Genomic DNA, 15,644 nt, shown 5'->3' on the forward strand with positions numbered 1-15,644 from the left:
TTCACATTGTGTGTTAATTAACACAGAAAAAACAAAGGCTTCACACCTCTGCCAAGTAAAGAGGACACGAACAGCGTGGCCCCCACTGAGGTGTCTCGACTGTCTTTAACTTCTCAGTGTTGTAGAAGGTTTCCATGGGGGTCAGCTGACAGGCGTCTGGCATCAGAGCGAGGGCTGACACGTTGACAGGCTGAGGGAACGCGGCCGTTTGATTCAGCAGTACCTTCGGAGAGTGTCGTCGCGAGGAAGCGGCATAAGCAGGCTGTCGTACAGCGGAGCGCTCCCTGCCATGCTTCTATTCTTAGAGTCGGAAAGTGCTTCAACTCGGTTGACATATGACAAACAAAACCTCTGCTGATGCGCCGCCGCGGAAGAACGTCGTCGTGTTTAGCTGCTCCGTTCTGGTGGATAGCCTTGCAAATCGTACGAGCTTCCACAGATGTGAAATGGCCTTTTGCTTTTGCCGCAACAGAGCACCGCAAGACAAGCAGTTTAAATCTGTATATGTAAATGTAAGAGTTTGATTTTAATTTGGATGCCACTGCTGCCGTCAGCGGTCTCTCTTTCAACCTCTCTGTGCTTCTTCTCTTGTGGATTAGCAAACTTTTCAAAAGAAAAGATTTGCTCATATACTCACAAAATTGACCTTCTTTACACTTGCATCATTTCTTTACAGCTTGCTCTCTGTGACTGCCTGCAAGTCGTCCCTCGGGGGCTGCTTAGTTAGTAGTGGATGGAAAATTGCTCATTCCGGCTCCTTTTAATTGGTCTTGAAATTCCAGGAAAAGGACAATAAAACAAAAATAGAAATGTGTCCAAAATGTGCAGACTCCCTCATCAGTGCGTACAAACCAGCTATTTCCTGACGCTCTGTTTGCTCCATGATTTAATGGCCAGTCATCTGATTATTGAGTTTTGCTAGTACGGCCAATCCATACTGATCCGGTTGCCAATAAAGTCCAGACAAAAAGATCAGTCACCGGCTTCAATACTCATTTTTCTTGCATCGCATCTGCATTTTTCTTGCATAGATCAGAGCTACTGCCTCAGTTCTGATTCCAGCTGTTTTAGGGCCAGAGCTCAGAAATAGGGCAGCCCTTGTTGGAATTTACTATGGGCTTCAGTTTCTATTATTTATCTCGCATACATAGTCATATTCAAAGAAGCTAGATAATCCTATTCTTTAATTGTAATCAATTATATAAAATATGAATTCTTCCAAATTTTTATGAATGCAAACACATATGTATAAATCAAACCATAAAACAAACATTTGCAGTATTGAACCTTCTACACTTCAGTTTATAGCCATCATCTCGTTGAGGACCCATCCATGAGTCATGCTGTGCTCATCATTAAATCTATTGCCCAAAATAAATAAATAAACCAAAAGCTGTTTGAAAAATGTTTACATCTCCGCTTTAAGAGGTCATAGTGTAAACAATTTTACTCACTCCAAACAACATGTAAAGACCTCCATCAACAGCAGTTTCACACAAATTTCCTACCAAGTGATCGCTTGCTATTCATGGCTAATGCTTAATTTAGTGAGAAGTCGATCTAAAACAAACACAGCAACCCTCAGTCTTAGAAGTGTAATTAGTAATCTCTCTGCTCGCTGCCTGCGTCGTTGTTTACTGGCACAAGGCTGATGTCTGTAGAGGGAAATTGATCTCCTTGTTGCTGTCATTACGCGCCAGTGATGCTTCGGCGTGACTTAAAGAGAGTGGAAATTTTACATTTTCTTGAGTGTGAGCAGTTTGGAGAGGCAGGGAGACGAACGATATAGAATGCCAACGCTGATGGAAATACCCAGCACCATGATGGTGAAACTCTGCATGTGTCATCTTGATGTTTGTCTTAAATTGAGACTAATAACCTGATAGGCCTAAAGCCATTTTCTCAAACTGTTGTGAGATTCTGTCCATCCAAAGGAGTCCAGACCATGCGTCTAATCTCAGCCCTGTCGCCAAGTTTGTCATGGCAGAAAGAGCTAACCAAGATCATTGTACTTTAAACAAATACCATGCGCTTGCCCAGCACATAAAACTAAAACATACATCAGTTTTCCTCCTCAAAAATCAGGTGGTATTTTGGGGTATTTGTGCAATGCAGTTATATTGCTTGATGTCGGTGATCTTTTTTCCTTGTGTTTCAAAAATTACATTCCAGTAAAAATCTGCGTTGCGAATAGTAAAATCCTCAGACCCTCTTACAAATTAGTGAACCTGTATGGTGACTTACAAGAGCTGAAACTTTCCTTACCTGAACCATTTTAAAGAAGGTAGAGAACACAATGCTACCAAGTTCATACAATACCAGCACACACAGTACACACAAATCTCTTTTAAGCCTCTCTTTATTCTTGACAGGACAGATTTTTTCTTTTATATGTAATAACTTTGACATTTACATTCACTGACTGCATTGTCTGATCTTCAGGAAATGCGTAACTGTTCAAAATGTTCCCATTTAGGTTGACTTGCACATCCACATAATATATTGTGTTGGAATGAGGGCTGCTGTTGAGTGGTAGCGGTTCTTTTTTTTTTTCCCCACAGAGGATCATGTGACTCAATTTATCACTGCCCTGCCTCGGCTGCAATTTGTCTAAAAGTGATGGTGATAAAATTGCTTCGCATTCACACTAATTAGACCAAAATAACAGTGAGAGTGGGTCGATCAATCCACTACCGCTGCCTCTTTTTTTTTATTTTGCATACACTCCTGTTCAAAATTTTGTTAAAATTTAGTTTTAGTTAATTTATTTAAAAAATTGCAAAAATCGTCAAGAATTTGCATTTTACACTGGTGGATCTCAAGAAGGTTCTAACTAGAGCTTCAAAATGCAAAACAAAGAAATGGGACTGAAACCAAAAAAACAGTAATCAATTTACTGAAAACAACAATAACACTCGAATCGGCTCTTCATCAGCTGTTTGAAATTTTAAAACTGAAAACCCTGTCAAAATAGAAATAAAAGTTTCAAAAAGGGACTCAGTAATAAGTAATTAACTGCAGTGGCTCCTGTTGATCACTTGAATAATTTGTTTTGGCACATGTGATGCAAGCGTTGCCAGGAAGCTAGTGGGAACATGGCTTCACGAAGAGCATCCACTGCCTGGAACTGATGTCCAGTTTTGTAAATTTCCGTTCTGTGAGAGAGAGAGAGAGAGAGAGAGAGAGAGGGGATGTGTACATATATATATATATATATATATATATATATATATATATATATATATATATATATATACATATATATATATATATATATATATATTTATATATATATATATATATATACATATCATCTCATCCAACCCAATTGGTGACAACAGCTGTGTCATCATTGGCTCTGTCACAGTGCACATGTGCAGAGTGTGTATTGTTGTCAGTAGCTTGTAAGAGGATCATGTCCACAGGCCTACAAATCTCCTTTATATTATTACTTAGTGTAGCTTAAATCCCAAGGGCCCTCACTTACACACACCAGCACTCCTCCAAACACACCAGTAAAACCACACACACACACACACACACACACACACACACACACACACACAGTATTGTTCTCTGTAGCCACATTACGTTTCATTCTGCTGACTTTTAATTTCATAGACACTAATGAAAATACCGTGCTGGTGATAAAGTGGTACACAATAATTTCATTATGTCTTGAATTCAGGTCCAAGGCCTGGAAGGATATTTTAACCAAACAATGAATAAGCGCTCACTGATATGGCTTCTTAATCTAGTACACCTGGCTAATGCCAGGTAGGGACTCCAGAACGGCCTTTATAGGCATAAATTCAGTAAGGTTGTATCCTGGTCCATCCTGATGTAGTATCATCAGACACTGCAGATGTTTTTAGAATGCGTTGCGTAATGTGTTTTCCTCGAAAGCAACTCAAGTCTGTTAATGTTACTTTCATCCACATTTCCTACTGTAGTGTATGTACAGGTCGCTGTAGAGGAGGGAGGGAGACACTGTACCGATCTTTAAACAACAGGCGCTGATAAATAAAGGGAATGTCTATACTGACATGACTGTAAGGATTATAGCAATAGGTGATGATGTCAAAATGTTGAACTGTATATTTGTATATATGTGTGTGTGTGTGTGTGTGTGTGTGTGTGTGACCTCTTCTATTCTGTCCTGCCTGCTGTTGCATAAGGACGCACGGAAACCAGGTGTGAAGCAGCAGAGCATGGGTTTATTCTGTAAAACATTGGGACACAAACCATAGCTCGGTCAGTCACTCTTGGTCACCTCCTGGTTTGCAGGCTAACACAATTGAACTAAAACAAAAATGTATTAGCAGCGTTACTGCCATTTTTGAACCACATATTTTGGAGCGACTATATTCTGCCTCATAAGGATGAAAGACATAAATAAATAGCAGCCAAAGATACCTAGATAGACTTTGGATTTGGGTCCTCCGTTACTAACAGCATTACAGTCGACTTGACAAAAGATGAGTGTTTTCTCTCAACTGTGGCCAAACATGTTTGTTTATTTCAGTGTAGCTGACACGAGCAGGCAACTGAATCCGCCCACGGGATTTAAGTTTCTTTTCTTCTCCCCTTCACATCACAAAAAAGAGACCGTGAGACATATCAATTTTAGGCTGAGTGAGACTGTCGTATCCAGGCCGTTCTGAGAAAGAAAGCCAGAGATGAGCAGTATTTAACTTGCTGATGCATTCCATTCGCTCCAAAAGGTGCTGGACAAGCTCGTTAAACTTCAGGGATGATGTTGGATTTGTCCACAAACAGCCCAGTTCTAAAATGCTGCAAATCATAATTCAGTGGCAGATGGAGGATGACATGATCTAGAAAATAAAATGCACAACTCAGTATCTAAATGTGACTAATTTCACACTTGGGATGAACAGTAAGTGTTTTTGTCAGTTGCAGATGAATTATGGCAGCTGGCAATCTTTGGAGAACCAACCTGACTGCATGGCTCTGAAAATCTGTTCTGTATTATCTTCTCACAGTAACTCATAAACCTTCAGATTTTTTCCACTGCCTCTCAAGTGAATGAGATTGAGGAACACTTCAGTCTCCCTTATCCAACAGATCTGTAAATGGTCACGAGTCCCTTCTTGCTATGGGCTCACCTGGAAGACGCAAACAGCACAGGTCATGTGAGCTGACTGTTCATTACACCGAAGTTAATTCGACAAACCTGTTTCCATAAAAGATTTTGTGCATTAGGCTTATTTGATAAAGACTAAGACCTAATTGTCAATTAGATTAAGTTTTTTTTTTTTTTTTTTTTTTAATATATACGTTAACTCTAATATTTCTGTTGCAAATGTATTCTCAATGTCCTAGTACCTGATTGCTATGCCCCTCCTGAAAAGAGTATCACAGTAAGAATTTGACAAGTATTGATTCACACCAAATACCTGACCTGAAAACAAAAGTTGTTTTGGAGGACATAAAAAAATACAGACTCAGATGAGAAGTTGGCCTGCCAACAACACTGCGTATAAGCTGCGTTCTGGAGCACAATATGTGCAGAAGGCAGCAGAGTACCGGCGAGACTGCTGACATCACAGAGCTTCAGTCTGCTTTATTGCCAGTAAAAGCTCTGAGTGAGCACTCATAATCCTGTTTTCCATACTGCTCAGCCTCCTTGGAGGACCCATCATTACTAATGCCACACCTACACACACTAACTGGGGAAGAGGAGGAGAGAAAAAAAAAAACACTAGCTAGATGTAGAGCTCTAATACCTTAACATGCACAACATACATATATTATATATTAGGTTTATTTAATGTGCATCATGTACATGTTGCTATATTTAATTTCCTCCCATTTGAGATCTTGACACATTGAAAAAACCATTACTATAACTGTTACAAACTGTCTTTTGAATTGTTTTAACTTTCTGATTGGAAGGAAACTGCCAGTCTTTAAGGTGGTGAAATGATCTTGTGTTCACTTCCAGGGGGCCAGATTAAATCTCAGGGTTTGCAAGGATTGCTTGTCTGCAGCTTTGTTTGCCAACGCCTCTAATTAAGCCTCAATTCAATTAAAGTCAAACTTTATTTTAGGTCCATAGATCACTGCAAATGGAGAAACAATTTTCTCTTTTGAGTCTTCTGGCACTGGTCTTTTTTTTTCTTGTAATCATGAGCAGCTGCCTGCTATCTTCGCCACAAGTAGCAACAGTGATTGCCCTCTAAGAGAATAGCTCGTCGCAGACCATGCCCCACCAGCAAATTGTGCAACGAGGCCTTTTTGTGAAGAATATTGGAGAGTTGTTTGGCTGTTCCACCACCTCCTGCCTCCATCAAAGACAGCCAGCAGGGCAACCTTGACACTCTCGATTAAACCCGGACTTACACATTCTGTGAATGCAACAGCGGGGAAGGGGCTGCTCAGGTGGTAAAAACAAACAATATCCCAAAGGCTTTCCAAGTAGATCCACACTCAGAACTCGCTCTCTGAAGTTTGACCTTTATTTACTCACCTCAATTATACTCTACTACCTGCCTGTGATCTGGTGGTCGACTATAGAGGTGACGGGAGGCGGTAAAATACATTACCACGGTAGCGCCTGGGGTATCGTCACATTGCGGAAAGGCGCTGACGTGACTGCGTTTGTATGCAGTTAGGTTGGAAAAGAGATTGAGCTTCAGGCTTCGTATATCAGAATAAGTCTTCAGAGAGTGACCATGGCCCAGGCCTTTTGCTAGGAACCTATCAGGGTGTCTGGAGGTGATGACGGCAGGACTCAAGTGACCCCGAAAATGCACCGTTTGCACACCCTGGCCTTGTGCGTTTTGATTTGAATCAGTTGTTGATTTGGTGGACCTGGCGCCCTTTCCGCCTTTTTGTGTGGATTGACCGTACAGCCGGAGTCAAAATTTCAAGCAAATTAAAATCCGTCACCATGAAGCGAATGTTGAAGGCTGCCACATGTCTATTGGTCATGTCACATGCTTTTCGCGTGTGGAGAGGCAAGAGGCTCTTCCTTCTCTGCAAAAGGTTGTGTTCTGGCATACTGCAGAAATACAAGTCCGGCTTATTTTTCACAGGAGGAAACACACGTGGACTAGATTTAAAGCGAGTGGGAATTGGTAAATGGACTGGACTTACTTCGCGCATTTCTCCACCGACCCACTCGCACAAATTCACACATCAATGGGTGGCTGAGTTTAGAGTCGAACTGCTGACCGCTCAACCATACAATACTACGACATACCAGCTCTGCAGCTGGACTAAAGCTGACACGCAACTCACACATCTGGTGTGATATATGGGGTTACCTTGCGCTTGAGTCTCAGTGTTTTTCACTGTGGCCTGGTGGCCTAATGAGTGACATTCGGAGGGACCTCGGAGGGAGTTTAATTCCTCGGTCTCGGTCCAGCCAGAAATTCAGCCTTGAGGGGGCACAAACCAGTTCCCTCCCTTTGCTGATCCTCAGCCATGAATACATTAAGAGTTTTGTGTCAGGAAGGGCATCTGACTCAATAACCATGTGCCATTGATTTGCCAGTTAGGCAAATCGATTATATGATTTGACATCTGGTGACCCATGAAGGGAACAGACCACGGAGTGCCCAAAGTTCAATTGAGTCAAATTACATGATGAATGGAAAAAGAAAGAACCGGGTGTGAACACGGCAGGACCACATTTCTGCATTTGTGTTAATGTCCAAATGTCAAGTTGAACTAACCAGTGCTTCTTTTTCATCACCCTACAGCACAACCCAATCCACCAAAAATTCATGAAGGATGGTGGGCATACAAGGAGGTGGTGCAGGGGAACTTTGTTCCAGGTAAGCCTCAAGATTGTCTGACACGCCGAAACAAAACAATGCTGGTTACCTTTCACAAATCACACCTCGCTTCCTGCGTGAGCCTGATGTCAGGGCAAATTGCATACTTAAGATAACAGCGAGTCGCCTTGCCACTGGCAATGGATTTATTTTCTCCTCCTTGCAAGACCTCTTCACCCTCTTTCCCCACAAAACTGACGTGGGGTCACAGATTGATTGACGGCAGCAGAGCATATTCCATCTTATCACGCATCTGCATGTAGGGCCAATTATTTCGAAGAGATTGTGTTTTCTGCTGAGCCGAGGAGCTTTTTGATTGGAGCCTGCAGGTGGCTTGCGTGACTGTGTCTGAGTACGATGGAATGGGATGCTTGTGAGGACCGGGTGTCTGCTTACACATGCGGTGGCTGAGATGATTTGTAAAGAAGTTGTTTTGGGTCTACATGTAAGAAATGTTGAGATTGACTAAGGAAAGGTCTTTGTGGAAGAAGAGGTCCTTCGTGCATTGTAGAGGTGTAAAAAAATAACTTAACGTCACAAGGCGGAAAAGAGGAATTTCTCTATACTCCTGTTATTATGCAATATTAACTGCAATGACACATTGTGAACTCATTGGAAACAATTTATCCGAGAAAAAGAGCCGCTCTTTTGGTTTTTATCCAGGTTTTCCTACAACTGTTGACAAACTTTTCATACAAAAAAAATCTAATAAATATTTTAGCAATCTGAAATACATTTTTTTTCATGACTCTTGTCACTGTACTACTATTGTATTACATTTCTTGTCAAATCAATTCTACTGTTTTCCATATTCCATGTGATATTGACATTGCTTACCACAATGCCAATATATTTAGAAGTATTTTTGATTCATTTTTAAGCTCTGATATTGTACTTGCTGATGATTTTACTAATTATAACTTCTCTTCTTGTCAGGTGATTTTTTTTTTTGATTCATGGAAGATTGTGTTCCATTATGATAAGTGAAAAAAGAGATGTCCATTTAATTGGCCTTTTAGTTTAAACTAAAACTGGTGTCTTAACATTGGCAAATGTCACAAATATCTATTTTCATAATCCCACTCAATCACACATTACGAGGATAAACTCAGCATGAAAAACTGATGTTTTGACACTGACCAACCCTCTGAAGACTACTTCCACAAAAAACTTGATTTTTTTTTCACTTAAGAGGCGTTAAGTTGTCCCTGTCCAAACCTGTTTGATTTGAGCTTTGAAATATATTTTGACACAAAACATTTCTAAGTATATCAAAATTTGAAAAGGAAAAACGGAAATGAAATAAATAAAAATAATAAATGAATCTTGGCAGACTGTTGCAAAGACTAAAGCAAGGGCAAAACCGTGAAGGGAAAGGGAAAAAAAAAAGATAGATGTTGAGGTCTGGCCACCACGGATTCAGAGGAATTTTTTTTCCTTCCCTCAAATCAAACTTTGAGGTTTTTCCTGCATGTTTTGGGCAAACATAAAAAGTGCCTGCTTGTCCTTCCCTCTGGCAAGCAGCGTTTGGCGGTTTGCGGCTGCCTTTATATCTCAGCTACCTGCTAGCGGCTCTCCATGGCACACTTCTCACACTAACCACAGCACAACCAGCTGGAGCAGTTAAATACTATTCCTGATCCTCCGGTGGAATTGCCAGGCACTTCTATCCTGGGTTACACTGCATCCAGCAAAAGAGAGGCTTTTTATAAAACCATGATTATAGAAAAGCAAGCATTGACTCAACTCATCGTGTGTGTTTTGAACTTTTACTTATACAAGTGGCGGCAGGGAATAAGCGAAAAGGTTTCACATGCAATTTTTACTTAAGCAGTGTTTGCCGTCTGTCAGGCATCTCTAGTCTAACAGTGAACTCCTCAGACATGAACAAAAAAAAATCCATCTTCTGCTTCTTTTACTGGCTTCACCTTTCAGAAGGTATGCCTTAAAACACAAAGTTTTTGAAATTCTGAAACGTCTCTTGAGATTATCTTGAGATCTATGAAGTTTTATGATGATTAGTTGTGCAGGGCTGCTGCACTGGAGTCAAACATACAAAATAAAGGTAGTCTGTGTCGTACAATATGGGACTTTTTAAAAAATCACAAGTTATGGAAAAGTGGTATTTAAATGATGGTAATATCTTCCTCCTTGAAAGTGGTAATCAGTTACACTGGGTATTACATAACAATTGCTTCTCCACTGTGCAGATGTTTCATATATTTCTTATTGGAACTGAACAGTATACCAACTCAGAGACGGCTGCCAACTGCCGGATTTTGAATATTTTAGTACCTGACAGCATTAGAGGCTCTTAACTAAATTTTAGAGACAATAATGTTCGAGAAATTGGAAAAAAAAAAAAAAAAAGAACTTCCTGGCTGCGAAATGCAATAACACTGGCGCAAGGCCGGGCCCGACTCTGCTGCGGTCGTGCCATTAGCCGTCTCTGCTCCGTCTCGCCTACTAATGGCCCTTTTCTGTTCCACGAATCGTCTCATGCCGAGGTCACAATCTGCCAGACCCCACCGTCACATATCCTGAGGGTGCCCGGGTCAGTACAACTACCCTCCTGATGGCCTATAAAATGTTGTTTTTGATCTCTAAAACCTCCCTTTTTACCTTCCTTTTTCTTTTCTTTTTTTTTTTTTTAGCTTCAATAAGATAAAAAAAAAAAAAGGTCAGTGCTGAGAGTAATCTCTGTTTGCTCTCAGTCTTTGCTTCACTCATGTCGGCAGTGTTAAAAGGTATCAGTCATTAGTCAGGAAGAGGCACTTACTGCACAGCTGAGTCCAAGGTCTGGTCTCTCCATCCCTGCTAATGACAGGGTATCTAAACAAAACAATGCAAGTCTCTTTCAAAACAATTTTTAGCATGAATGTTTCACTTTTGTCAGAAATTGAGCCTTGTCTGCTCTAAAATGTCATGTCATTCCAAAATCAATCAAACCAATCAAACTAACCACTCTAATCAGTTTCCAATTGCACATAAAGAGGAGGGAGGAGAGGAGTGGGATTGAGAAGTGGATGTACTGGAAATCCACAGAAGACCAGGAAGTAGAATAATTGATTACAAGTCGTAAAACAATGGCTGCTGCTAATAATAAATGATATTAGCCTGGATGCTGCTATAGCGACAGTTTTCTGAGAGCTTCATTTCTTATAAAGTAATCAGCAATAATATTTCCTCTCTTGTTGGGCAAAATTGTTTAATTTTACTCTGGACTCACTTTAAGGTTCTAATGCTGAGAAGTAACAAATAGGATTGGTCTAATGTGATAGACAGTTTTAGTAATTACGCGAGAAAGTTTGCCTTGCCTTTCCAAATGCCTTCTATGCACTCTTACATAAAGCCAAAGGGATTTAGAAAAAGTTCCAACCAGTGTGTCAGGTTAATTACAGTCCTCACAATGACTGCAGAAAGTGAAATGAGGAAACCAAGGATTCTTTCAAAAAAAATCATTTGACTCAGGAAAAAAAAAAAACTTTTACCAAGCAACAGGACATGTGTAATGACTAGCCACATTAGTTCCCTATGCCTCACAGTGTCCTATCCCAAAGACCCTCAAAATGCATGCAGTCACACTGTGTTCTTTTGTTCTAAAGGTCGTTGCAGGGCTTTTTTATTTATTTATTTATTTTTATTTTTATGGTAGTTTGTCATGTTGAAGTTAGATTCCTGTTGGTCGCTTTTAGCCCCTTTATAGTTCCCAGCAGGCAGTGCGAGTATGAACAATAAAGATGCCTTTAAGAGTGTGTAATTCCTGGGTACGATCCCCAGTGGCTCGTTCCAATAACTAAGTCAGAATGTCTGATAACGAGCCCACATCCCTCAGTGGTTGCCTTTAAATGACTTAACTCCCCAGATATCAGGCCAAAGTCAGTAAAACTGAGGCGAGCTTTTTACTTCCTTAATAATCTGACTGTGACCCCTGTGTAATTACTGGTCTGTGTGCATGGCTGTGTAAAAGGTGAGGCCTAGCTAGACTGTGGTTTGAAATTGGTTTGAAAACAGGAGGATGACATGAGCCTCAGGCAATGTGGGTGTGATTTCCTTTAAGAAAGTGTCATATTTATGGATGTTTTCTGACTGCAAATGGCAGCGTGCTCAGTGTGAGAAGTGTGTTCGACTGTGTTTTGGATGGGAGCACACCAGGAAGAACTGCTGGCTAATGTGATTTTATATTCTCTCTCATATGCTGGCCCGATTGTTTCCTGGCACTTCTTTATTAGTTTGAAATTCAGATTCAGAGTCTCCCCCTCTCTCGACTCGTCTCTGTATTACCCATAAGCAGGAGTCATAATCTCCAAAGGAGTGGTTCCTTGACTCTATGAAAGTAATTTGTGGTTCATCTGATTTTCAAATTAAAAAGATAATGCATTTCTGGCACTGAATATCTATGCATTGAAATTAAACACTTTTTTTTTTTTTTTTGGGGGGGGGGGATTGTTTTGGTACAAGCCAATTTTATGTCCAATATGTAAAACTTCTGATTATATGCCATGAGTGATGACATCGAGTTGTGCCAATATTGTTTAATTGTGTTATCTTCTTTTGTGTTAGTAGAATACATACAAAATTTCTCTCTAGTACATGTCACTAGGACTTACACACTATTTAAACATCTACAATCAAATACTTCACATTTTTACTTATTGTATCTGCCTCTATGTCCACCTGCCAGTGACAGATTGTCGGAGGTCCAGCTCAACATGACTGAGTTTTCAAAGTTCCAAAAGATTTTGAGATACGGATTGAGTGGAGGTCAGCGCAGTTTGTGACCCATGTATGAGCAAACGTCAATGTTCCCTTCGTTGTGCTATAACCTTTCAAAGGCCCTCTTGACTTGTGCTACATTGAGATGTAATAACGGTTGGTCTGTGAGAGCGACGGGTGTGCTGCTGCCTACAAGACCTCATTTAGGCCAAATCAAGCAAAGAAACAGTCTGCCTTTCCATTTATTTTAAAAGTGTGTTCGGACTGCAAACGCGGCGTTCCAGGCACGTGGCACTAAAAAAGTTCTCAAAAGAAATCCTTTTTGTGAAAGTGAGGCCTGCGACTCAATTGCTCAACCCAGCAATCAGTCGGGCTGTTCACCGAAATAGTTGTTCAAGATGTCGCAACAAGAGGATCTCTGCTGGAGACTTCAGTTTTTAGCCGTGTAAGAGGTGTTGAATTAGCACAGAACTGGATAAATGACAATTGAAGGTTTAATATTTTGAACTCTCTCAAGAGCGTCGCTCAGAAATCTCACCAGGTCAGACTCTGATCAGTTGTTCTGCGATGTTTTAAACTTGCAATTCTTCTTTCTTTTCCCCATCACTTTCTGCCCTGATCTAATGTGATCTGGTGAGCGGGGAGGGAGTTTGTAGTGGCTGGATTATGAGCGCGCTTCTGTATGGTCATAATCCACTCTACAATAGGGTATGAGTGTAAAGTCAGCAGCAGTGCTTTTCCAGCAGTAGGTCCTCTGGGGGCTTTCACAGAGGAGCAGAGGGGCAGTGATTTGGCAAAAGACAGAGGCTGGAAGGAGCTGGCAGGAAAAGTGTGGAAAACAAAAGGTACAGTGAGAGGGTGGCGAGGGCAGTCAGAGAGATGGACCGAGAACTTGTGCCACCAGTGAGGGGAAGAAAATCACTAGAAGCATGTATGTTAGTAGTGGGTGCATTGCTAGTTAAACTCTCAATGAAAACCGGTGCTCTAAAGTTAGGCATTGAATGGTGTGGACAAACATTTTCTATTTACTCAAAAGCTCAAAATTCTGTTTTAAATTCTAATTCCGTTTAAATCCCAACTTGATGACACATCAATTTTGGTGTTTAATCAATACCAAAGGTTATAGTATTGCACACCACTAATATGTGACATTCACGGCTCTCCAGTTCTGTAGCAGTGAGCCATATTGCTGAAGAAAAATATCAGTTTCAATGTCGAAGTTTATCTCCCCTCCTTTGTACCCTGTGGATGAATTAATCAGGATAATACCATCCCCAGTAATCCATCAGGAGTGCCACTTCTTCACAATAATAGCCTCTATCAGTCATTTATAAATCTAACAGTGTTAGTGAGTTAGTAATTTTGCAATTTTTTTCCCAGATGCGTGGCTTGATTGTATCTCTTTTTTTTTTTTAACCTTAAAAGAGGTCAGACATAAAGTGGAGGCCTCTAATGTTGAAATTAAAAGAGATACTCATTGATCAGTGGCACTTTGTCTGTGCAAATAACTATTTGTTACAAACCAGTGTTTCTTGTCAGAGCCTCTGCGACACAACTTATTTAGATGCACAGCGGTTTGCTAGCAGTCTCCTGTCAGAGTGTTTAGCCTTCGCTGATAAACACCATCCACCGTTCGCGGATGGTGTTTATAATTTCTCGCGAAAGGCTTCCACATTTATTTGTGTTATGCAGACATTCAAGACTTGATTGCTTCATAATCAGTAACATTAACAAATAGTTACTAAACAGCATCACTTTACCAGATTATCTTGAAAATTTGAAGTGTTCATGCTGCCTTCACTGCTTTATGCGCAAACAGCTGATGGGATGATGACTATTTTAGGCCTGTAGCCAGAGGACGGCAGAGTGGAGCTCTCCGAGGTGCTGATCCTGCCGCTGGGATTAGCAAATTTCTTTACAGTGACAATCTGATGCAAGTGTGCATGGATTCTATTTACGTAATGCTTTTTAATGGACAGGAAATGGCTTTGATGGGGCTAGGCCTAGGACAAGGGCCTTTGAGGCAGGTTTGAAAAGTTTATAGGGTGATAAATGCCAGACAGGATAACCTTTAAACTTTAATGTTTCTTGACAAACAATTAAAATACCAACTCAACACACAGGGCTCATTAACCTGGATGCTATAAAAAGATGCTCAGACTCTATGTTTTCAGGCAGAGCATACATATTTTTTCATATGTCCCCCCTGGAAGCCCTGAAGATCTTTTAGTATGTTTCTTACATTTAGATGTGATGCGAGAACAACACTTGGAAGAACTGCGCTTCTATGCTGACTTTACAAGGTATCATAATGCAGAGGAAATTGTAAAATATTATGAAAATGAAATGATCCACCTATTACAGTTTATCCCACAAAACAAGTATTGTTTTGTCAATCAAGAGTTTTTCTTCTTAAAGGCCATTTTAATTGCTGTATGATACCAGTCAAGAAAGCTGGAGTACTTTTCACTTGAAATGTGTTTTCCAAAGTCAGCGTTAGGATACAAGACAAGTTATGCTCATCATATGACCGGTGGATGACATGTCTTTGTCTTGATGACACTGCCAAGACAACTCACTCTTTATACTTGTATCTGCTGTCATAGATGTATGATACTCCACAAGTTCATCCTCTCTTTTTCTGGTTATGATGCTGACAATTGATGCACTCTACGTCCCTTTTTTTTTAATCGCAATTGATTTAGAGAGAAATGCCAAAATACATTATTGACCTGTGTGTCTGTCTTCAAAATGCGCAATGTTATTGCACTTAACTCAGAGCAGAAGCAAGAAATGTTACAATACATTCTTCCACAGCCAATAATAATAATAATAATAATAATAATAATAATGATAATAATAATAATAATAATAATTATTATTATTATTATTATTATTATCATAAGTGGTAGTTGTTTTTTTTGTATGAAAAAGCCCACCTCTCCCCTGCTTGTTTTATTTTGAGTCAACACTGTCCCTCTGCTTGGTAGTAATTGAATATAGGGGGCTAATTGGCAGCTTCTTTGTACATGTCTGGCAGGTAGTGGGGCTCCTTGTCAAGCGAGGAAACAATTAAAAGCAACGACACCGTCAGCACGGTCTCCCATTTCGCCACCAGTGGGTTCA

At 40.4% G+C, this 15,644-nt stretch overlaps 1 protein-coding gene across 1 annotated transcript in view; it reads left to right on the forward strand.

Annotated features, from left to right (window-relative positions):
• ca10a (carbonic anhydrase Xa) overlaps nucleotides 1-15,644 on the forward strand; it is a 195,215-nt gene that overhangs the window by 18,994 nt on the left and 160,577 nt on the right. The window contains exon 2 of the mRNA XM_076033662.1: nucleotides 7,728-7,802. Within this exon, the coding sequence (XP_075889777.1) occupies nucleotides 7,728-7,802 (75 nt within the window). The remainder of the gene's footprint in view (nucleotides 1-7,727; nucleotides 7,803-15,644) is intronic.

Source organism: Nelusetta ayraudi, unplaced genomic scaffold, assembly GCF_046127955.1.
Source record: "Nelusetta ayraudi isolate G7.1 ecotype Tasmania unplaced genomic scaffold, CSIRO-AGI_Nayr_v1 ptg000042l, whole genome shotgun sequence".
Classification (NCBI taxonomy): Eukaryota; Metazoa; Chordata; class Actinopteri; order Tetraodontiformes; family Monacanthidae; genus Nelusetta; species Nelusetta ayraudi.